The sequence below is a fragment of the Pieris rapae genome, chromosome 12 (assembly GCF_905147795.1).
Source record: "Pieris rapae chromosome 12, ilPieRapa1.1, whole genome shotgun sequence".
In the NCBI taxonomy this organism is placed as follows: domain Eukaryota; kingdom Metazoa; phylum Arthropoda; class Insecta; order Lepidoptera; family Pieridae; genus Pieris; species Pieris rapae.
The window spans coordinates 3701446-3724229 of record NC_059520.1 but is presented as its reverse complement, the minus strand read 5'-3'; the positions used below and the strand labels follow the sequence as shown (position 1 = coordinate 3724229).

Sequence of the window (22784 nt, the reverse complement as noted above, 5' to 3'; positions counted from 1 at the left end):
GCATACACTCAAACTACAATTAGTTAAAAATATAATTTTATTAAAATATATAATAGGATTCATAATATGTTATTCTTTATATCTAAACTAAGAATTAATATAAAAAATTGCCTTGAAAGAGACACTACTCATCGTTAACTTGATTAATATTATAAGGTATGTGATTTCTTTTTTAATTTTATCCAAAGTTATATTAGTTAGGACTTATATTGAGACAAAACTTATGAAGGTCATTAAGTTGAGGGCTGGTGCAATGTATACTCTAATATATATTGTATACTAAAAAAATTAAAAGTAAAATCCAGTCAAAAAAAATACAAATGTGCTTCCTTCAGGTATCCAAATGGTGGGCAGATCGTTTAGGTATATATAGGGGTAACTCGCATTGTCAAACCTGCTCTATCATAGGAAACTGATCAGGGTCATCAGATAACACTAAGTTTTCGGCATCAAAGAAACTTGCATGCAGAGCCACAACAGTTACTGTTGCACCTAAAAAAAGAGGATTAATAATTATTATTCTTTTAACCATTCAGAGTGGTCTAATTCAGAATCAGATATTATCAGTTGAGTTCTATTTATTACTACTTATAATTATAAACATTACCTAGAACCCAAAAGAGAACTGCACCAGCTCCTGCAAACCACATAATCAGTGTAGAACAGCCTACAGCTGCAACATATTGTTGTGTTTTTGTGAGTTCCCAGTTGCCAACCTGTAAGGATTGTTACTTAAAATATGATGTGTCTTTTTACAGCCGTAAGTTCATCCAGTAAAAACTTTTTATTATATCAATTGAAAGTTTCTAATTTAAGATTTTTTAAATAAATATACAAATGTGTAACTTACTTTAGGCTGCAATTTGTTTATATAATTTAAATATCAGCTTCTAATTCATGACAAAGAGTCTACCTAAGAATTGTGACTAAATTATTTGACCTTCTGATATAATTTATGTTACTTACTTTCCAAGTGTTAGGTCCTGATGTGAGTTTCTTATATCCAAAAAAACTAGCAGCCATAGCAATCAATAGCAATGGTGTTGTTATTCTGTAACCAATTATAACATTGGTATTAAAAATAAATAATAAAACATAAGTTAACAACTTAGTATCTCATTGCATCACTATATAACTATTTTGTAGTTTTATCTTCATAGCATTTCAGGGAGAAAACATCACTTGTCAATTACATAAAATGTTTCATTAATAAACCATAACTTACAAGCAATATGCAAAAAGTCCCAGGAATATCATTAAATAATTTGCTTGAAAATGTTCAATGTTTTTGTAAAATCTACGAGACAATCTTGGAATCGAAGCAGGTGCCTAAAAATTAGAAGGACAGGGTATTATAAAGTCTATAATTTTAAAAATAAGTTAACAGACCACCACTCTGGATTTGATTAAAAATGTTGTTAAGATATACTTACTTTAAAATTTTCAGTAGCTACAAATTGGGTCCATGGACGTCGAGAAGATAGAACTCCCATTACCAATGCTGGTGCTGCTCCACTCCGCACATGTTGTAGTAGTCTAAAATATGTCGAATATTTCTAAAATATATTTCCTACTTTATAAACAATGGTAAAATGGACTAAATATCCAGGCGCTCATGCTTCAGAGCTCAAACATAACATATAGCTAAACGCCCTTGGGCAATAATTATATACAGATTATTTAAAAAAAACAAATGGGTGCAGAATTTACTAATACTACAACGAGCTTATTAATAAAAATTCTACTCTATTGAATTAGTATTTATAATATGCGTATCATTAAGGTTGCCAACGAAAAATGTTAATACTTAGATTAAAATATACATATATCCACGCTTGAAGGAATATGATAAGAGATCAGAGAAGTAGTGATTGATTCGTCATAGATCAAGAATAACATTGTATTGTTAGTTTGTTAGTAAACTTACAAATCCAAATCATTGACATACTTTTGAAATCCCTTTTTTTCTGTTGTAGCGTTAATTTCTCCAGCTAAATCTATATTAACATTTTCAGACATTTTTCTAAAAACCGCTAGTTTTTCTAAAAATTTGTTTGTATTAGTATTTATACTCCTTTTTTTTTACTCCTATTTACTACTTTATTTTAGTAGTCACTACCTAGTACCTACTGACAATATCACTTCACAGTTCACTTTTCACCGTAGACAGACTATGTTATATGGTTCTAACTTCTATACTCTATCAGCTATCTACGCTTTTCACCAAAAGTATCATTTTTTTGGAGAAGCACAAAGGAGATTAATCGGTGAGAATAAGAATAATTATTATGCACCTAAAAAAAAAAGTAGAAATTCGATTGTTAGTTTAAAGACAGAAAATTTTTTGAAGTATAAGTATATATAATAAGAATTACATTAAACACTATTTTCAACTTCCACTTTTATTTTATTACTTTCTATATATTTACATAAAAATCTACAATATGGACTGAACACAAACAAAGGAGGGGGGCTTTAGGGGGAAGAACGTCATAGAGGCGATATGTTAGTTTGGAACTATTAAATAGTATGTAAGTGAGATACAGTGCCTTCATCCAAGCCACACAGATAGAGTGATCCCTTATATGATAGAATGACCAAGACGCAGACGTGAGATTGTGTATGTAATTTGGCGATTTGCATTCCGATAATGACAAAACCAGGGTTGTCTTGGTAAGTTTGGTACCAACAGTACCATTTATAAACGTTTAACGTTACCTTAAGGCTTCACTTAATCTGTTATATTGTGTATATACTGTTTGTGACCACAGATGTTCGTATATTTTATCTGCGAGCCGATTCAATCGATTTGTGGGGGTCTAGCCGTATTTCTTTCAAAAAAATTTCTTCATACATAACCACTTTTCCAAAAGTGTATTGTGAGAACGCATCATTCGCAGCCATGTAGCTCCGAACTGCTTTCTTCAATTCAAATAGAATTTCAAAGACTAACATAAAATATACATAGCGTTAAAAGATATACAATACAACTAAGATGTGCAAATATCAGAAAACTAGAAAGAAAGAAATATTTTCCTGTAAACTAAAAACTCCCAATTAAAAAAATATTAAATCTTGTTTCGAGCATTACAATTTTACGAGAAACTTTAAAACAGCAGAGAAAATGATAAATACGATTATTTATTAACATATACATAGAGGTTGCCCGAAAGAGATCGCTCGAAAGTGATAAGTTATCCTTTTCATTTAATTATGTTCAATTTTTATATTGTAATGTAAGTTGTAATGAAATGTTAATAAATAAATATTTGTTAACACGACAAAAATATAACATGTATTTAAAACAATAGCCATTAATGATGGTGACAGTGGTCCCGAATTATACCAACAAACTGCACATTTAATTTTTTGCATTGTTTTCTTTGTTATGAATCCAAATTTAACTTTATTTACAAATTTAATCTTCGCCTTTTTAACCGACTTAGAAAAAAGTCAAAAGGAGGTTATAATTTAGAAGCAATCGTGTAATTTTTTTCTTTATCTAAATTTTTAAGATGTTAAAAAATTCGATAAACACTTAAAATATAAGTGCTTATCGAAAAACTAACAGTTTGGTTTCACAAAATACAGATGAGTTTGTACTTAGTATGTTCTGTGCACAGTTTATTGTAGAAATTTGTACAAGTATCCTGTGACCTGTGCCATTCAATTTAGCTTGGCCAATGGTTTTTAGTTTTTAAAATAATTAAACAATGATAGTGTATCGTTTTTCAATTTTGATGGGTAAAAAGCATGCAGTAATTTATTTTGATATTTGCTTGTAAAGAGAAACTATGTAAATCTTCTTTATTAAATATTGTTGATGGATATCTGCAATATCAAAATGAACGACGGGGATTGGATATGCAGTGATCCAAATTGTGGAAATATAAACTTTTGCCGAAGAAAATCTTGCTATCGATGTAACAAGGAACGCCAGAATGGTGGGCCGTCATTTAAAAAGAAATTAGGTACAGAAATAGGAAAGTCTGCGGCAGAGAAATCTCGCGGCTTGTTCAATGCCGACGATTGGCAATGTAATAAGTGTGCAAATGTCAACTGGGCCCGGCGACCAACATGTAATGTTTGTCATTCGCCAAAATTTGGAGAAGTACGTATTCTAGATATCTAATATTTTTTCGTATTAAATAATTATAATAATATATAATTATTCCAATTTTAGGTAGAAGCCCGAACAGGTTACGGAGGCGGCTATAATGAACGGGGAATTGTTGAGTATCGTAAGAAGGATTCGTCATCTGACGACGAATATGATGAGTTTGGGAGAAAAAAAAGGAAACGCAAATCAGATGCTTCCGACATGGTAAGAGTCTTTTTTTTGTTAATTTTTTAATCTTTTCCTACTGTATATATACAGTACCTAATATGCGGTTTATCAATGATTCTGTGAATTATCAAATACTTTTTATAATTTTGTATAGCAGTCGGTACGTGAATACTCACCATTTCTCTTCCTTTTTACTGCATTTGAATATAACAGACAAAGGATGTTTGAAGCTAAGAAGAGTCGATGTGTTAGACTAGGATTATGACATAAATTTTTCAAGCACATCATTACTAAATTGGAGATAATTTTTCCTGCCTTCAGGTTGGCAGTCATCAAGTAATCACTGATGGACCTGTTATGAAAATATTTCCATCAGCGAGGCAGAAGGGAATAAGAGGAAACGAAACAGTAACAGGAAGTCTAAGCGATGGTTCTAACTGTGATGTAGCTGTTACATCTATATATCAGACAAAAGTACAAAACCATATAAATAATAAAAAAAACCATACACACCCTTCATTAAATAGTGCAAATCAACGTAAACGCTATACTAGTGTGAGTGATAAAGACCAGTCTGGTTCTTCGAGTCATGAAGGTTATGTTAAAAGCAATCCTGTTATGGAAAACAGAGTTTCATCCACTAATAATGATGTGGTTTATAAATTTAGTGGACCATCTTCTTCAGATGTATTTGAAGTGACATACACCATTGAGGAAAGAGTTAAAGCTGCAGCTTTTGCTATTGTTTACAATAATTGTAAAATAAGCACAGATAAATTTGAAAATTTGTATGATAAACCAGCTCCTGATTTCAAAACAATTTTTGCCTGGAGGCAAAAATTACTTAGTACTGGTTGTTTAGTTGACAATCATGTTGAGAAAGTGGTTCAGAATTTAGTAAGTAAGAATAATGTAACATCAAAAAAAGCACCTATAAGGCTTTCCAATCCAGAAGAAATTCCTATCAACTTCGATAGTGATGAAGAAACTGATAAGCATGTTGAAAATGCAACCTTATGTACTCATAATAGAAGTGGCAGTACAGAAACATTGTTGATTGACAAAGAACAAAAACCACCATCTTGTGCTGGAAGTGTTGTAGAGGATAGACACAAAAGTCAAACCTCATCAAGAACATCAAGATCCAGTTCAAGAGACAGTAGAGATTCCAAATCATCTGATTCAGATGTTGAACTTGTGGAGCCAGAAGAAACAATAAATGCCAGAAATAATACCGGCAATGTTTCTAATCAGCCAGATAGTGATTCAGATTCAGTATCATATAGTAGTGAGAAAATAGACTTTCGATCCAGAGTTTTTGCTGACAAAAAATCAATATGCAGAACAAAAAAAGTAGCTTGCAGTAAAAGTGACACTCCTTGCTCTAACACAAATCCAAATTTCCAAGGCTACACGACTCAGAAACAAATTGAGAAGTCTCCTTTAGCAACTGGTAATATCTACTTGCCAAGTTTTCGTAATATGAATGTTAGGAATCAAGACAATGTTGGTGATAATGATGGATTATCTGCTGAATATGTACCAACAATGATGGCAGCAACTGCTAAAAAACATTATCAAGACTTCAAAAACATTGTTAAAAAGAAAGGATACTGGGCAAAGGGTAATGGGAGCTCTCTAAATAGAAATGCTTCAGTCCCATTACATGATGGAATTGTAAAGGCAACTCCAGCAAGAAGCTATTCTTCTACTCAACCAATTCAAATGTACAATAAGCCACCACCAACATTGCCAAATCATACATCAAACTTTGAAATACCAGGTTTGAATTGTAGAAATGTTAAGAATGATTATAGCACAAATACATCGAAACCATATGAGTCAATATTAAACTTACCTCCTCCCAAGCAAGATTATTCCTTGTCTCAAAATACAGATGATGCAATGTGTGCGGACTTCACTAAGGATAAGCTAGATAGTTCAACTGTCCTTGACAACTATATCTCCTTTGGACCACCTATAGGATCCACTCCTAGTAAGATAAAACCAGTGGAAACTAATACACGTGTTTTTGATATTGCGCAAACAAATTCCATAAGTAAAAATAAAAATATAATGGACATATTTAACACTGAAAGAGAACAAAGTCCTGAAACTAACAACATAGATAAGTATGATGAGTTGAGAAAAAATTTAGAAAATACTTGGAATGTTGATGATGACGATCTCTATAAAGATACTGAAGAAGAGTCTAATCTAAAAGATTTGGTTACCAACAATTTGAGCCCAACATCAAATACTTTATATAACTCAACTGATAGTAAGCTTGATTTTACAACAATTGTAGAAAAACGCAACGAGATGCTTGACGTATTAAATGACTTGCAAGGTAATGATTGTACAACCTTGCCGAGTCATAATAATTGTAAAAAACTAGGTTCTGAGGAGACTGAAACTCAAATGTTCTCACATAGCATAACAAACATTCCATTGCCTGATGATTCCATTCATGCTTTAAAAGATTGTTTAGATACTGCTGACTCTTTAGAGAAGTCTAACACAGTAAGAAATATAAGTCCCTTGAAAAAAGTACATGTTTTAGAATCAGTTACAATCAAACCCAAAGATCCTGTGCCAGCCACAACTGTGGGAAATGAAATAAGTTTGCCAAAAGAAATTGAAACCATCAGTGACGTGCCTAAAAAACCGGACAATCAAAATCACTCTACACTGGATTTATCTAACATTCTAAATAATATTAACACTGACACACTGCTGTTGGCCCTCAAAAATTTGCAACAGCTCTCTCAACCACAACAAGTAACAGAAACAACAGAGGACACAAAACAAGATACTAATGTTGAGACTATAAACTTAACTAATGATGAATGGGAACTGGAATCTGTCCAACATGAAAGTATTGAGAGGGAACTACAAATGTTGGATGGCAACAAAGGTGATACGCCTTTCTTGAGTGATATTTTTGATCCCGGCCCAATCACTATGCCACTTAACATTAAGCTTAACTTGAATTGTAAAAGTTTGGAAGAGAAATCGAAATGCTTAGATGAAAATGGACCTGTTATCGGCAATTTTAAAAGCTTTGCACTGCCTAAACCATTAATTTTAAACAGACCTAAATTGACAGTCAAGCAACCGGAGAGAAAAAAAGGTGAAGGGAAAAGAATGAAGAAAAAGAAAAAGGTTTGTATCAATCATAGTTAATAAAACCGAGATATTACGGCACCTGACTTGGCCATAAATTGCATGGTGAGGGAAAAATTAATCATGTACTTTTTAGTCAGAAAAACTTTGAAAACAACTTCTGGCACCGGCCAATTTAAAATAATACAGTAAAGTAGTACTTGGTAAATTGAGGCGCACACTCCGATCCTTTGTTTTATTGTTTGTAGTCATTTAAAAATGATTCAATTACATTTTTTTAAATAACTTTTTACAGTAACTTTGAATTTCTATCCCGTTATTTCGTCTTTATTGTAGTGTATTTTACAATTTATGTTATTACTGTCATGGTAAGCTAATTTTTTTAGTGTTATAAATATAACTTTGCTTACTCCCTATTGTTTCAGGCATCAACATCAGCGGAAGGAAGGAAGGAAGGCGATGATGGCGCCGAAGAGGATGATGAGGAGGAATCTGGTGATGAGGCTGACCTGTCCAAATATGACCTTTGGGGCAGTGACGAAGAGAAGGCAAATTCCCAAAATGGTATGATTAAGTGGTTTTTCTTTATAGTAGTAAGGTTGAGTTTGCAACATATTTTATTAAAATTGTATAGCCAATAGACGAATTGCATTTATGTTTCCCCAAGATCCGATAATGTTGCATAGGGCAAACATAAGTTAATTTCATTGAATTGAATTCAATTTTTACATAATCAATATTTTGAGTATAATTAAGTATATGTCGCAGCCAACTAGCTTAATTACCCGTTCAATTAACAGCCTAGCCTTTTATTTAAAGGCGCTGTTTAACTAACCGCCTAAAATATGTTCAGCCAGTTAATCAAACAGCTAGGCTAGGTGATTTCCAAAGTTTCATGAACAAGTACAATAGAAGAGTGTAGTGAATATAATAATGTGAATTTAACTGAAGCAATTTAACTTTAAAAGAAATGTTAACAAACTTTGTCATATTTTTTATTTCTGCAAATGGCCTAAGCCTTAGCCAGCCAGTTTAATTAAATGTTGTATAATTTCGGCACGTACCTTGGCAAGAGTCGTTAGATGCGCAGAAGTCGTTTTTTAGGTCTCTTTGGTGGTGAAGCGGGACGCGGGGTATGACGTAGCGCCGATCACAGCGCGCTATTGGTGCGTTAGTCGACCCTTGCCTCCCGCACCGCGTTCACATTTCGATTACACTTGCCGGCACGAAAGTTGTACCATTTGTTTTGTTGACTTTTTGGTACGAGTTCAGTTTTAAATTAAGTTTTTGTAACGTTTATTACAATGCCAGGACCAAATACCGTTTTACGCAGACATGCCAGAAAAATCTAATTAAAATACTAATTATATATTATTAAAATAATTTTTAATAATAATATTTTTATTACTTAATTAAAAAATGCATATTATGTTTTATTTATAACACCTAATAAATGTCACGAATTCCTCTGCTTTGTTTATAAACAAGATTAAAAATAAATGATGGCAATAACCATAATGACAATCAGTAAAAGTGAACAGTTTTTGTTCCACTAAGTGTACGATGCGCGAACTTGCCCCCACTACGCCAAAACTTTGCCAACTAACGTGCCGGGGACTATAACAAACGCTACGGCGAACATCTTTCAGGCCGCTAGTTAAACGGCGCTGTTTAGTTAAAAGGCTGGGATGATAATGGAACAGCTTATTATTGTAGTTGGCTGCAAAATGTATATAGTAATGAATTTGCTTTATATCCGGTATCGAAGTTTTATTTCATTATGTTATGTAACTTTAGCGAATATTATTTCTTAGATTTTTTTTGTCAAAGACATAAAATGCTTCTTTTTTAAAACATCAGTCAGACGCTTTGTCAATGTACAAATATGTATATCTATGTTATTTTTTATAGAAAATGCTGATAAAAATATCGCTTCTGAAAACACGGAGACAGCACCTGTGGATGACAGAAAGTCGCCAGTAGAAAGAAAACGAAAGAGGTATATTAGTTTATTATAATGTTGTTTGTAAACTATTTATGATAAATCTTATTATAATTACTGTGTGTATGCATTGTTGCCAAGTTTAAAGCAAAAAAAATCTACTACATTCTCAATAAAATATGTGAGGTACTGAATTTTAATTTATTTACACTTAAAATATATATATAAAAATTGAACATAATTAAATGATAAGGAGGGCAACTGTCGGCCTTATCACTTGCGAGCTATCTCTTCCAGGCTGTCTATATCTATATATAATATACTTACAGGTCAAGATCAAAGTCAAGATCCAGGTCTAGAAGCTCTTCATCGTCGTCAAGTTCGTCTTCGAGCTCTAGTTCTAGTCACAGCTCCAATGGACAAACGCCAAAAAACAAGTAATTTTTTTACATATTTCAAAATAACATGTAACGGCTACACATTTTTTCGATTTAGTTTTTGTTCTTGTGAGTATATTTTCCAACTAAGGGAACAGTCTTTGTTTCTTCAAAATCACGTTTTCGGGTTATTACGCAATTCTTGAAGGACTATATATATATGTATAGCTATCAATAGTTAATTGGATTATTATTAATTTGGTCTGATAACTTATTATAATTTTTTTTTTTCAATTTATCCCTAATGGGAAAGGCAAAGGACTTTAGTCCATAGAGCCATGATAACTTATTAGTCATTGGTGACTTAGTTTGTTTTTTTATAACCGACTTGTTTTTGAGTTTTTATAAAATGCGCCATCGTTTTTTTAATTTTATATTTCAGGTTTGACGATTTCAATTTGAACAGCGAGCGGGAGTCCCCGAGCGACTCGCCCAAAGATCGTAAAGAGACGAGATCTCGTTCGCCAAGGTCGCGTTCTTCGAGTGCGCCGGGCCGACGCCGCTCTAGGGATAGTCGATCTGCTGGAGAGACCAGGTAAAGAATTTCTTTATTCTATTATATATTCTATTCTATTATATATTCTATTCTATTAAGTATCTTTAAGATACTTTGTACTATTACTTTTTAAATGTGTGTAATGTGTAACGCAAAAAGCGATGTATAATTCTTATTTGCTACGCGTCATTTCATTTATTTACAAAAATTATTTACTTTACATTTTGTATTAAAATTATTAATGTTGAAATATAATGACGAAACTGTGTCTGTGTTTAGTTTTTTTTCTGTTATATTTATTGTATAAATGTGTATGCCATTTCTAGTTATATTTTTAGTATAATTTTTGTTTAATACATTTTGGAATACAAATGTTATAAATTGAACGTTTTAACGTAGTATTTAAAAAAAAATCAGTGGCGCTACAACGTTTTCCTTCAGCGTTCGAGCAAATGTTAAATGCGCACATAGAAAGTCCATTGGTGCACAGCCGGGGATCGAACCTACGACCTCAGGTATGAGAGTCGCACGCTGAAGCCACTAGGCCACTGCTAACGTAGTATTTACATTATAATAAATCCACATCATGTAACACAATGGAAATTTTAACTACAACAGAAAATTACTAATTCCAGGTCGTCTCGAGACAAAGAATGGTCCCGGGACCGAGAAAGGCGGGACAAATCACGCGGAAGTCGGGACAAAAAGGCCCGTCGATATAGCAGAGAGGGCTCCGGAAACCATTATGGCGCTCATGGGAGACATCGTTAATTATCTTTAGTACTTTTTTTAATTTGTTTAAATTATTTGTGCCCAACAAGTTGTGTGTGTTTGAGATTCACAAAATGACGGTACTTTGCAATTTGGAATGTGTGTACATTGTAGAAATTAACATCAATATGAATTCCCGGTCTCGATGCATTAGCACAAACTTTCGATACTTTATCGAATCGATAGATCGAATTCGATTCGATTATTCCATAATTATTATCCGTATTGGCAGTGCTAATACAGTGTAAATTTTCTTATGCATAAAAAACTATAAGTGTAATTGCACTCTTTAAGTACTCATTGGTCTCTTTTTATAACAGCGTAAACCCAATTTGACAGAAAGAGACGAAAGTACGTTTTTTTATTACACTGATTTTTATGAATTTTGTATGTACAAAGAATGCTATTAATGCATCATTGAAAGATCTAAGCAATTGAATAAAAATATAAATATATTTAATTCTATAGATAGTTGCGAACCAAGTCAAAGTCAACTAAGGCAAACCAACCAAATTCCAGTAATTCCAACATTTTAGGGAATGTGACGTTAAATCGAGTGAATTTATATAAAGTTTACACTATAATAGCATTGACTAGCGAATGTTTCGAGAGTTTGTTTCCTAAGAGAACTTTTTTTGGCTTGTGAGGTAAAACGCCTTGTACAAATTTGTGTAAAGAAGTAATAGTCGAAATACCGTAGAACATTCATACTTTCCATATTTTTGGCTCAAAATTATAATTCCTAATTTTCTTAGTTTAGTTAAAAACTTGTACAGTATTTCAATTCTTGCGCTAGTTGTAATATGATCCTTAATGGAGTAAGGATAAGATACATTTTGTCTTGAGCTGTGTATAGATTTAGGTTAACTTTCGCTTACAGTGAAACCGCTTTTTAGAAATAACGCCATAATCCTCGCTTTTTATGTTATGTTCAAATCCTGAGTTATTTCTAACGGCCCGTTTTCTTTGAAAACGTTTAAAACGGACCAATGAACAAAGAACATCGGTCGGTCTGTATTAGAATATTTCTGTAAATAATTATTAGTAAACGAATTTTGAGGGTATTAAGAAAATATTTTTATAACATTTTCAGCGTTTTGAAACTAGATGGCGTTGTGTTCAATTAAACGCAATAATAATTGATTTTTTTTAACAAATTAGCTAGCTAGCTAGCTTGAACTTTTACTGTAATTATAAGAATATAAAACGTGTAAAGAAAAAGCTTCTACATAGAAGTTATGAATTAGAACTTTGATAATTTTTCAAAGATATGATATGACCCTAATTTGTACCAATTTCTTTAATTTTCTTCAAGCGTTTAGGTTTAACTTAATAATAGGGTTATACTCAGGCATTCTCTTGTTTTAAACGGCTATGGTTCATAAAAATTATTTTTATTAAAAATATTTAATAACATATTGATTCAGTTCTTGGATCATATTTTAATATATTTTTTATTTTCAACTATACCGTTAATTTTTCTGTCAGATCAGAGGATGAACCACAAACCAATTGCAATAAAGCTCTAGAAGTCTGACACAATAACTGCTTTTGGTATAGAATATATGAAAAATCTTTTTGTGCGTAAAACGACTGGTATTGACAAAAACTAAATCCCTCTGCCCGGAGCTTGCAGGTTCATGGCCTCATACAAAAAGATTTACGTTCAGGCTGGTATTAACGATAAATGATAGTTATTGTTGATTAAATTTATAGAACCTTATAAGTAGACTAAGTTTAAATGTAAGGTAATGATTTACCAATAAAGTGATATGAATAATAACATTTTTAATTATTTTTATTATTACCCCTCTGCCACTCTGAATTTGGAATTCTTATTGAAATAATCAGGAATTTAAAAAAAATTGACTAAGTTTTTTTAAAATTTTTAATCACTTGCAGTTAAGTCCTAACCTTGAATGAGAGCAATATGTCTATCGAATATGTACATATAATAATTTAATATAAATTAACTGTCGTAAAAACATAGGCGAATAGAATTGTAAACTTGTTTTCGAGAGTCTGTTAATCATTTCTTGTTGAAATAAAAAGAGTAATTATTAAATAAAATAATTTGATTATTGGCAATAGCTATTAAAACAATTATTATAGAAATTAAATGGATGTAATTTTCACCCCTTAGCGCCACGATCTGTAATAAAAGAGTTATAGATAAGTATTATTTATAATTATACACAAGATTAGTAGCTTTTTGTTATATTACCTCCTTCGAGACAGCGGCATTCCTGAAAGAAAAATATAGTTAGTTTCGATGCAATTAGTTTTTTCGAGATGATAAAGTTGATACAAAGTGTATAAAGTAATACACAGGAAATAAATATGAAATTTGAATAAGATTTGTTTTCAGTTTTAAAATACGAGTGTATGTTTAGGATTGAACAAAATAAATTAATGGCGCGCAAAATATATCCATAGTCTATTGCTACATAATAGTATGAACCTATGCATGTCATAAATTCTTCAAAATATAAAGACCTATAGACAAAGCTATAATAATTAACTTACGGGATTGACAATAGCTGGCTTCTGTGGCGACTTTGGTGTCGACGGGTCTAGCTTCTTCATCCTTGGGGTACAAGAGGCGTCTATTGCTCCACCTATATTAAAATGGTTTAAAAAATGTTCTTAGGAATATAAGTTACTACGACATTTACTTCACTTAGGGCCTGTTTCACAATGTCCGGATAAGTTCCAAATAAGCTATTTATTACTTATTGGTAGGATAAACAGTATTTTTGCGTTTCACGACTGTCAGATAGCGCTATTCGTCATGAAATGCCAAGTATCTTATTTGAAACTTTTATCTTTCGAATAATTTATGTGTTGCATAGCTATTTCGTACTTTATCCATACATTGTGAAACAGGCCCTTAAAGTACCTAAAGTAATTTCATTACGGTCTAGGTACCAAATGTATATAACTTAACCATGTTTATTGTTTATTACTGATTATTAAATCACCTGGTCCTACATTTGCTCCTTCGGCAGTAGCTACTTTGTACATCTGAAAAGAAAAAATACTATAATTTCGCTCGCTCGTATGTGCTTTGATATTTTGCATAGTGGTTCTTGCGTGAATTGTAATACGACTACGAAAAGCCCTTGTGAATTGAGGTGTTGTTTATTAGACTCAATTTTTAATAAAATGGTCACGTTTATTAATTTCCAAGACGCAATAAAAGTGACAAGGAAAAATCAAATACTTAAAGCATTGGTGTACTTTAGAAGATATTCAAAATTAAAATTGATACAAAGATTGAGGGTCGAGTTGAAGCACATACCCTTCCATCGTCGCCAGCAGCCAGGCCAGAAGACAGTGGCACTACATCTGGTCCCCACTGCTTCATGAAGTGCCCAAGACGTGCTACGCGTTGAGCAGCTGTCGTTGTTGTGTGCGAACCACCACAATAACGGTTGCATAGATGTTTGTCCGATTCCGATCTGTTATAACATGAATGTAGGATTCAGAATCGAGATTTAGCTAAGTTTGACGCCAGCGTATCATACATAGAACTGGATCAATGGTAGCTAGTTTAAAATAAGTGCTTCTTCCAAAGGTTTGCAAATAATATATACTTAGGTTTGGGCGGGATTTTCTTTTGGTCCATTTGTTTTTCGATGTTCTCCCAATCTTTCATATTCCGTTGCGGTAGGTTGGTGGCTTGGGTCTTGCGAATTGCGTCTGGTAAATTATAATAAACATTGTATTAGAAGCTTTAGTAACAAACTATGTATAGATAAATACGTCAAAATAATCTAAACATAAAATATATAATAATAATGTTTGTGATTATATGCTTTTAAACATAAAAGCTCCATGTAATTGCACAGTTAAATATATTCTAAAAGTATATTTTCTTGCAGTATTTGTTTGGTTGGGAAATTTATTTTGTGAAAAGTTATTCTAAGATAACAAAGAAACGACATTTCTTACGTACCTAATTCATAGCTTAAATACGGTTTCATAGAAAGATTGGCTGGCATCGGTTTGCTGACTGGCACATTAGAGGCTGCCTCCATTGACATAACGGCTCTTGCATCGCATGATATGCAGTTTACGTCTCTGGAAGAAGAATTAGTTTTGTGTAAGAGCAATTCATCCTTACAATAAAGTGTTAAAACCCACTCATTCAAGAACAAAAATTTTACTAACATAGTTATAAGTTTTACTATACTAACAACATATGGACTTATTAATTGGTCTGAAATAAATGATTTTATTTTATTTATAAAAAGAAAATAGGTTGAGAAGATTTGAGATCTGTCTCAGGCGTCTCAGAAAAATTATCTTTCGTCCTGATAGGACACAAGTTTGGGGCTAGTGTTGCGATCAAACCGTGAAGATACAAGACTATCTAGCACTCGTATTTTTTGATGTGTCTTGGCTATGAAATTAAAAGCAAGGGTTTAATACCCTTATTCGGGACATTCCGTTTCAAATGGCTATGAATATTTTGCTTATAATTTAATACAATTTTACTGTTCATCACCTTAACAGTTTTCTCTTGGTGCCTGCAGCTTCAGCTTCTCTTCGTAACGCAGCCATTTGTTTGAGATTTTCTTGAAGTTGTCTTAGTTTGTTGTTGAAGAAGTCTTTCACTGGTGATAGTTCCATCTTATCTAGCTTCATCTCGATCTCCCGTTGAATATCGTCCAGAGCTTGTTGCCATAATGATTCCTTCAATTATAATAAAGGTATATTTATTTAATTTCTAACTTCTGATTGGTTCGACAACCTGGATTGGGACAAAGGATCAGATAAAAAAAAATTCAGTAGAGCGATCTGCTATTATAAAACATAAAATTGCAGTTTTTGTGACTTCTTGTCATTCGCGTCCACTTAAAAGATATCACAAAAAGGGCTTAGATCAAGCTATATCGCAGAGGTCTGTGTGATTGTTGTTTTTTCAGATTTCAGATTGCGATGTTGATTCAGATTAAATTCTAACGCTTAACAATCAATATTTTTTTAAAGAATAGTCAAGTTAAGTAATCTTACTTAACCTTGGGCTTACTAAACGCACCAACCTCTCAATCAAGCAACGCGAAAAAGTTTTCGTGCAAATTCATTATAATTTTAAAATGTAATATGTATGATTTGTATGACCTTGATTTGAGAACTAGCAGTTAATGTAAAACGAGAAGCATTTAATATGTACTTCTTTATTGTCGTTCATAAGAGTACATCGTGTTACCTAAATGAATAAATTATTTTTCAATTATGATATTAAATTAGCATTAAATTAAAAGGACGCGGTTTATTGAGCATATTATATGGAACATCCCATTTTCTATACATTATCGCTCGTAAATAATAAATAAATAAAAATCTGTTTAGTCGTTAAAAGTAAATGCATAACAATTTTAACCCCTAAGTAAAATACTTGTGTCAGGATTCCCAGCTCTATCATAATAATTTTCCTAAATACCCGTTCGATTAAATTGTAACTGTCACACTTCTGCATTAAGTTCATTAATTATTTTTCTTTGATTAATTATCTTACAAAGTTCTTTGATGATGATGATGTTCGTAGTATGAGCGTAGTTTTGAAGTTTCAATAACACATATCATAGTCGCCCACGCTCAACTCTTTTTTTAACTTCTATCAGGTAAACATCGTCTCTATATACCTGCAAAGTAAGTTTTCCAAGTGCGTGCTCCAACCCACGAGATAGATCATCGCACGCAAGCTCGAATTGGTCGCGTGAAACTTTGCGCGCGAGCATACGCAGGTCCGCCTTATCCGCCATCGCTTCTACCATGTCTTCTCGGTCCAGTTTAATCGTTTTAAGCAATTCTATTTGCTCTAATAGTGCCTGGAAGAAGTAATTTAGATTGCACCGTCAATAACCATTACAAACTACTGTGAGACACGCTAAAAGAATATTTCGGGGAACCAGGTACAATTTCCAAAATTTTCGTTAGTAGATATAGAAAGTTGATTAAAATAACTAGTTGAAAATTTAGTTAGTAATTGAACCAAGTGGTATATATCAGTTCTATTCGTTTCTTTAGTTACATTTATGTATTACATATTGATAACAAAACATGTATGTTTATTTCAATTGTGATATTTTTTTTAGGATCCGTCTTTTATTAGCAACACTACTAATTCGTTTTTCAACCATTTCTTACATTCATATTGTGTAGTCTATCTTCTTTTTCAGAAGCTAGCTGCAAAGCTGTCTCGTGCACTTGCTTCAATTGTTCTTGCATTTCTTGTACCGTTTGGAACAGTGACATCAAACCTGTTAAAATAATCTAATTCATATATTTATTTTTATACTAAGCTGTACAGGTGTTCGGCCACAACCGCACCTGATATTGTGATGTGGCCTATTGAAGGGCACCATTGTCTAGGACGCCTATTTTACCGCTGCTTTAATGACCCCATATTATACTGTCCAGGGAGGTTGAAAGGGGCAGGGAGTCCCATTCCTTCGCTGATATCATAACGATACAAACCATGTCGTGTGCACATGGGTATCATGAAACAGATTAGCCCAGAAACCACAGCTAATTCATGTAAATAGATTTAAATTCAAACTCTTTTAAGTCAATCCTTTGTATTTATGTTCGGTATTTTAGATCTAATCTTGTTTTTTAGTCATATATTTTTGTTACCTTGTATGTTTTTAAACAAATCCGGGGACAGAGCATTTGATTCTTGACTGCGCGCTAATGCAGCGATTTGCTTTGACAAATATTCGATTTGATCTTGGAACGAGTTTATCTATGAAGATGAAATAATCATTAACTTTCCAATACAGCATAAATATTTTTGTGCTAAGTACGATGCAAAACCTCAAAGTTAGCTACTGTTGAATATTAAACGTATATAATAAATAGTGCTTGTAAGTTGCTGCTCGGTGCTTATAAATTAATTGCGCTTTTGATCTCTTATCTTATCTCCCTTTCCAATCTTACCTGATCTTGCATGACACCATCTTTCTTCCCGAGAGTATCACAACACTCTTGCAGTCGCTTTTCCAAATCGTTCAGTCTTTCCATCAGTCCAGCTGTGAGTTGTGAGAATGATTGGCGAGGCGGTTCTGTTACTCGTCGAACTAAAACATCAACACAGAATTAACGTGACTAAAAAAAAATGTATTCTATAATTAATTGTAATCCTATATATAAAATTCTCGTGTCGCGGTGTTTGTGGTTAAACTCCTCCGAAACGGCTTGACTGATTTTCATGAAATTTTGTGTGCATATTGGGTATGTCTGAGAATTGGACAACATCTATTTTTCATTCCCCTGAATGTTAAGGGTAGTCCGTAATATTTTTTTAAAGTTTTAGATAAATTTTTATTTTTTTATCAACTGTATCAACAGCATTAAAAATACATACAACCCTAAATTTTCAATCCTCTACGATCAACCCCTATTGTTTATTATAAATGATATACATGGCAAAACGTCGTTTGCCAGGTCAGCTAGTAGTTAATAATAGTAAAAAATACTTAATATATAATATTAATATTTTGTAATCTACTAATAAAATACTTCCAAATCAATTGGTTGCAATATGACATACCAGGAGGTGGAGGTTCGGGCGAGGGTGCAGGCGGCGGTTGCATAGCTGTAATAACATTCTAATCAGCGTTAACATCATTAGGATCGTTTTCATCATTGAAGAAAGACATAATAAGCAGGAAATTGATATCTTCTTGAGAGTTAAGTTGTGGATCATTCTGCTCGGAATTAACAAATTATGGATATCTATATGTAGGACTAAGATATATAATAGAATAAGAAGGATTACCTAATCCCGCTTGAATGTCAGCCATAGCAGTATTAAAGGAATTCGCCAAATTGTCGAGATCTGTTTTCATTCTTGCTAAACGCTGTTGAAGCGTTGCAAGATCGTCTTTCGATGCAACGTTATCAATTGGCGGAGGAGGCGCAACGATGGTTTGTATTTGGGGTTCTCTGTAAGAATATATTAAGTAAACAGTTATATATACAGTTACCGAATAGTTTTATAAACTATTTCGGTGTAAAGTGTATATTACAGATACTTTTACATTTTTTTTAAATCAAAATGTCTGAAAGTACAAGTGTCTAATATCAAATTATGGAATAGGTATTTTTACCTTTAAATTGTAATTATTTTGTTATTCCTACTCCTTTAGATACAGTCCTCACTACATAATGAACATGGGATATGTTTTTTTATGTAACTAATGGCAATTTATTATTATTATTATTTAGTCATGATATCTTCATGACACCTTCTTAAAGTACGGCAATTATTAAAACTATAAATATTTGTAAAGTACTGAAAATATATGAATTTTTTACACAAAACCTGAACCACACAGAGCAAGTATAATTGGCTGAAAAAATCTATACTAGGCTATACCCACCTAGACACTTTACGGGCGTTTATAGCATCTTGGAGGCCAGCTGTATCAGATATAATATCCTGGACCAAGGAACTAAGCTTCGCTATCCCCGCCTCAGCTGCCTCCAATCGGGAAGACACGTTGAGCGATGTCCACATATCAGTTATGGCTTTGAGATTCGTTTGTGACCTAAGTTTGATCGAAACTCAGAATAATCCTTAAAGTTGATATAGTGGTGTTAATTACATTTATGATTTTATTAACAATTTGTACCAGTTGTAAATGTAATTAATATTATATTATTGTAATGACTCTTCAGTGGTGGGAAAATTGTGACCAATTTGTGTTCCATCGACACATACATAAAAAAAATAAAGACTTTCTATGGACAACACGGCCATCGGATTATTTTAGCTATTTTCGTAATAGGATTCCCAAATAATATTCTTACCGAACTTCTTCCAAGATTTCCTCATTCTTAGGCATGCTCCCGTATACACGACTCTTCAGGTCCTCAACCGTGGTTTCTAAAAGGTTGAATTTACTCATGGTGACGAGGGATAGCTTTTCTGTTGAAGGCATCCTTTGAGGACCCGGAGAGGGTGCGCTTGGTGGAGGCGAATGAGTTCGAGGTGGACTCCGAGCTAACAATAAAATGTTATTCTTAATACATATATTGTAATTCTGTAACACTTATCGCAGAAAGGGAAAGATTGATCACTTACATGGTGAGTCCACTTTTTTAACACGTTCCACTGTAATAAAAAATAAATATTAATTCTAGTTCCATAAATTGATGTTGTTATTTCATTAACAACTAATCTATTGTCAACCAAGTGCTGTGACAGAAATTTCAAAAAAATACATTTATACTATGTGAAAATTAGGAGAAAGGTATTTTCATACATAATTAGTTTGATGTCTTACCGACTAAAATAGTTTCTGGTTCCGATGGAGGAACTGTAAAAATATTTATATATAAAGTATATCGATTTCTAGCAATATTATAAAGATTCGTATTTATATTAAATTACTTATACTAAAATATGGTAATATATGACACCCAAATACAGTGTATTTACAATATATTACAGTTGTTTTGTTTCTTTATAATAAAAATGACTCCAAAGATACAAAAATTTAAATTATTTCACAAAAAAAAAATAACTCACGCACTTCCTCCTTAACAGTTTTTTCTTGTGTATCCTGTAACAAGACGAGTTTAATATAACCTGTATAATTCTAAACATTATATAGTCAATTCAATAGTCTGCACCATATGCAATAAAGTTAGCTTATAGTTTTATAAACTAGTTCAAATCAACATTAAAAAAGTGTGAGTAATTTATTGATCGTTCTTAAATATCATTGATTAGGAAAAAGATATGAAAATTTCCAATGTTAATAAATATTTTTTAAATAAAACATTTAATATGTCTAGTAAAATTATGAATAAAAGTGACCAATATACTTCCATGGTTCTGTTTTTGAACACATTTTTGGATCTTCCACTTTCCTTTACACAAAAGTTCTAATCAAGTGATATAGATAATAGTTTTGAGGCTAGGGCAGGACCTTATCTGTGTCAACAAGAAACTCGCTGACAGCAATAGTTTGCGAATTTGACCTCCCGAGGGGTAGGGCTGCGACACTACCACGCAACTCGACATTCTTGCCAAGCACACGTAGCTGCTGTGCAAGGCAATGCAGTACTGTTTGGAGCATGCAGAAGTCCACTACTCCAATCTAGAAAAAAAAATATTTTTTTTTGGCCAGTGTTACCTGTGACCTTAAGGTTAGCTAAAGCAGGTTTGTTTTGTAAAATGGACGGTGAACTAAGTTTCAAAAGCAACAAAAGTATTATAATAACGACAAATGCTTTTTTAAAAGAAGATGAATCAACTTATTATACCTAAAACTAAAAAAATAGATGCTAATGTATCTCTGTAAGGACTAGAGCCGATCTCCCCCAGCACTATATACCAGGGCTGGGATGATTTGATTTTGTTTTATCAAGTCATTACAAATCATTCTTTCAGAGAACGAACGATGAACGGCAGATCACGTGGCAGGACGGGGAGAATTCCGCTGTGACCGTGGTCCTTCTAAAGCATTGGTGGCCCCGTAGGGTTTTACTGGTTATTAAACCTGAGAATAGCCTTGACAACGGTCGAAACATGGTCTTCGTTAAACTAAAACACTTACTAATAATGCAGTGTTTATGGGACAAGAAGTCTATTTTAGGATAATCTTTTGACATTATAAAATAGTCAAGATTAATTCCACTACAAAATGTATTTCTTTTTCTTTCTTTTCTTTCATTAACAAATTACCTCAGGGGTCCCGATGGCCAAGTCAATCATGTCGCCCAGGTTTAAATATACCGCTGTTTCGTCTGAAATAAATAAATTCATAAACGTAAAATTCATAAAGCCTTTAAGGCTGTATAATATGGAATGATGTGGTTTTCATGTTTTTGCAAATAAAATTATTTAACAAATATCATTATTTGTATTTAAAATATAGTTTAGACAAATACACTTATACAAAGATCGACCGTACCGTTAAAAGAGTACTTTTTGTCTCAAATAAACTTTAAAAATATTTTGATTTCCATATAACTTGCAGAACTAAGGCCATCGACGAACATATATAGTTAGGACAACATATATTGATAGCTTAATCACGATCACGCAAAATCCACTTTTTTAAAGCTAGTTTAACATATTTATCACAATTATTATTCCGTCAAATTGTCCAGATCTGAGTTATTGAAATACATTTAAATTGGAATGATTTACTTTTTATGAATGAAATATTACGTAATATTACTCGGATTGCTGTTTTTGTATTTATTTGTTATAACTATGAGTCGTAGACGTCATACTATTCATGAGAAAACGGCAAGAAAGGAAACATTACCTGACATGGTGGTAAAAGTATTCTAAATCTGTTAATACTGATATAATAAACTAAGTCGAAAAATAATTAACAAATCATCTAGAAAATATTTATAAACATTTTGGTGATTTTATTCAAAACAGCTGTCAAAAGTTGTTGACGAAATGTGTGAATATGTCAAAACGTTTTTTTTTTCACTTTTTCGCAGCTGTAAATAGTTAGGTTTTATAAATTATTTATATAAAACTTCGTTGGCGAAGAAAAAATCTGCCAAATAGGGTTCGTGTAAAACGCACTGCGTTCAGCTCTGCTCGGCCAAAAATTTTAATGTAATTTTTTTTTTACGAAATATACAAAAAAGAAACCTGACTACTCTTAGTATGAATTTTTAGCAAGGAGGTCAGACTTGCCTGATATTGGCTGTTTGGTGTTTCAGATTTCGGTTTCTTCA

The 22784-nt window shown here is 32.5% G+C and overlaps 3 protein-coding genes across 5 annotated transcripts; 1 reads left to right on the top strand and 2 right to left on the bottom strand.

Annotated features, from left to right (window-relative positions):
- Nucleotides 1-255: 255 nt before the first annotated feature.
- Nucleotides 256-2144, bottom strand: LOC111001196 (prenylated Rab acceptor protein 1). 2 transcript variants are annotated; one of them, XM_022270966.2, is made up of 6 exons: nucleotides 1928-2144; nucleotides 1434-1536; nucleotides 1226-1329; nucleotides 967-1051; nucleotides 608-716; nucleotides 256-492 (listed from the first exon to the last, which is right to left on the bottom strand). In XM_022270966.2, exons 1-6 carry the CDS (start codon nucleotides 2017-2019, stop codon nucleotides 389-391), a joined length of 597 nt encoding a protein of 198 aa, XP_022126658.2. In that variant the 5' UTR covers nucleotides 2020-2144; the 3' UTR covers nucleotides 256-388. The 2 variants fall into 2 exon arrangements, with proteins under 2 accessions (XP_022126658.2, XP_022126659.2); XM_022270967.2 differs by having other exon boundaries at nucleotides 1949-2143.
- Nucleotides 2145-3638: 1494 nt separating this feature from the next.
- Nucleotides 3639-12843, top strand: LOC111001180 (zinc finger Ran-binding domain-containing protein 2). Of its 2 annotated transcripts, XM_022270944.2 has the most exons (8): nucleotides 3639-4111; nucleotides 4184-4324; nucleotides 4610-7453; nucleotides 7840-7978; nucleotides 9326-9413; nucleotides 9686-9793; nucleotides 10176-10328; nucleotides 10925-12843. In XM_022270944.2, exons 1-8 carry the CDS (start codon nucleotides 3824-3826, stop codon nucleotides 11058-11060), a joined length of 3897 nt encoding a protein of 1298 aa, XP_022126636.2. In that variant the 5' UTR covers nucleotides 3639-3823; the 3' UTR covers nucleotides 11061-12843. The 2 variants fall into 2 exon arrangements, with proteins under 2 accessions (XP_022126636.2, XP_045486326.1); XM_045630370.1 differs by lacking the exon at nucleotides 4610-7453.
- A 349-nt stretch (nucleotides 12844-13192) lies between these two features.
- Nucleotides 13193-22468, bottom strand: LOC111001198. Its single transcript, XM_045630459.1, has 22 exons — nucleotides 22355-22468; nucleotides 21766-21827; nucleotides 21008-21178; nucleotides 20605-20638; nucleotides 20360-20392; nucleotides 20158-20187; nucleotides 19884-20076; nucleotides 19454-19621; nucleotides 18850-19016; nucleotides 18622-18666; nucleotides 18009-18148; nucleotides 17706-17814; nucleotides 17217-17329; nucleotides 16712-16897; nucleotides 15571-15758; nucleotides 15019-15143; nucleotides 14657-14762; nucleotides 14362-14521; nucleotides 14042-14084; nucleotides 13587-13678; nucleotides 13285-13306; nucleotides 13193-13212 (listed from the first exon to the last, which is right to left on the bottom strand). Exons 1-22 carry the CDS (start codon nucleotides 22359-22361, stop codon nucleotides 13193-13195), a joined length of 2214 nt encoding a protein of 737 aa, XP_045486415.1. The 5' UTR covers nucleotides 22362-22468.
- Between the last annotated feature and the right edge of the window lie 316 nt (nucleotides 22469-22784).

Excerpts from the sequence above, each read along its gene's own strand:
- LOC111001196 (XM_022270966.2), bottom strand. The coding sequence starts at position 2,019 with ATGTCTGAAAATGTTAATATAGATTTAGCTGGAGAAATTAACGCTACA. Across the intron at positions 1,052-1,225 it reads GGACTTTTTGCATATTGCTT|AATAACAACACCATTGCTAT; the intron begins GTAAGTTATGGT and ends AATTGGTTACAG. Across the intron at positions 493-607 it reads AGTTCTCTTTTGGGTTCTAG|GTGCAACAGTAACTGTTGTG; the intron begins GTAATGTTTATA and ends CTCTTTTTTTAG.
- LOC111001180 (XM_022270944.2), top strand. The coding sequence starts at position 3,824 with ATGGATATCTGCAATATCAAAATGAACGACGGGGATTGGATATGCAGT. Across the intron at positions 7,979-9,325 it reads GAAGGCAAATTCCCAAAATG|AAAATGCTGATAAAAATATC; the intron begins GTATGATTAAGT and ends TATTTTTTATAG. Across the intron at positions 10,329-10,924 it reads CGATCTGCTGGAGAGACCAG|GTCGTCTCGAGACAAAGAAT; the intron begins GTAAAGAATTTC and ends TACTAATTCCAG.
- LOC111001198 (XM_045630459.1), bottom strand. Across the intron at positions 16,898-17,216 it reads ATAGACTACACAATATGAAT|GCACTATTAGAGCAAATAGA; the intron begins GTAAGAAATGGT and ends TACTTCTTCCAG. Across the intron at positions 14,522-14,656 it reads AAAATCCCGCCCAAACCTAA|ATCGGAATCGGACAAACATC; the intron begins GTATATATTATT and ends ATGTTATAACAG.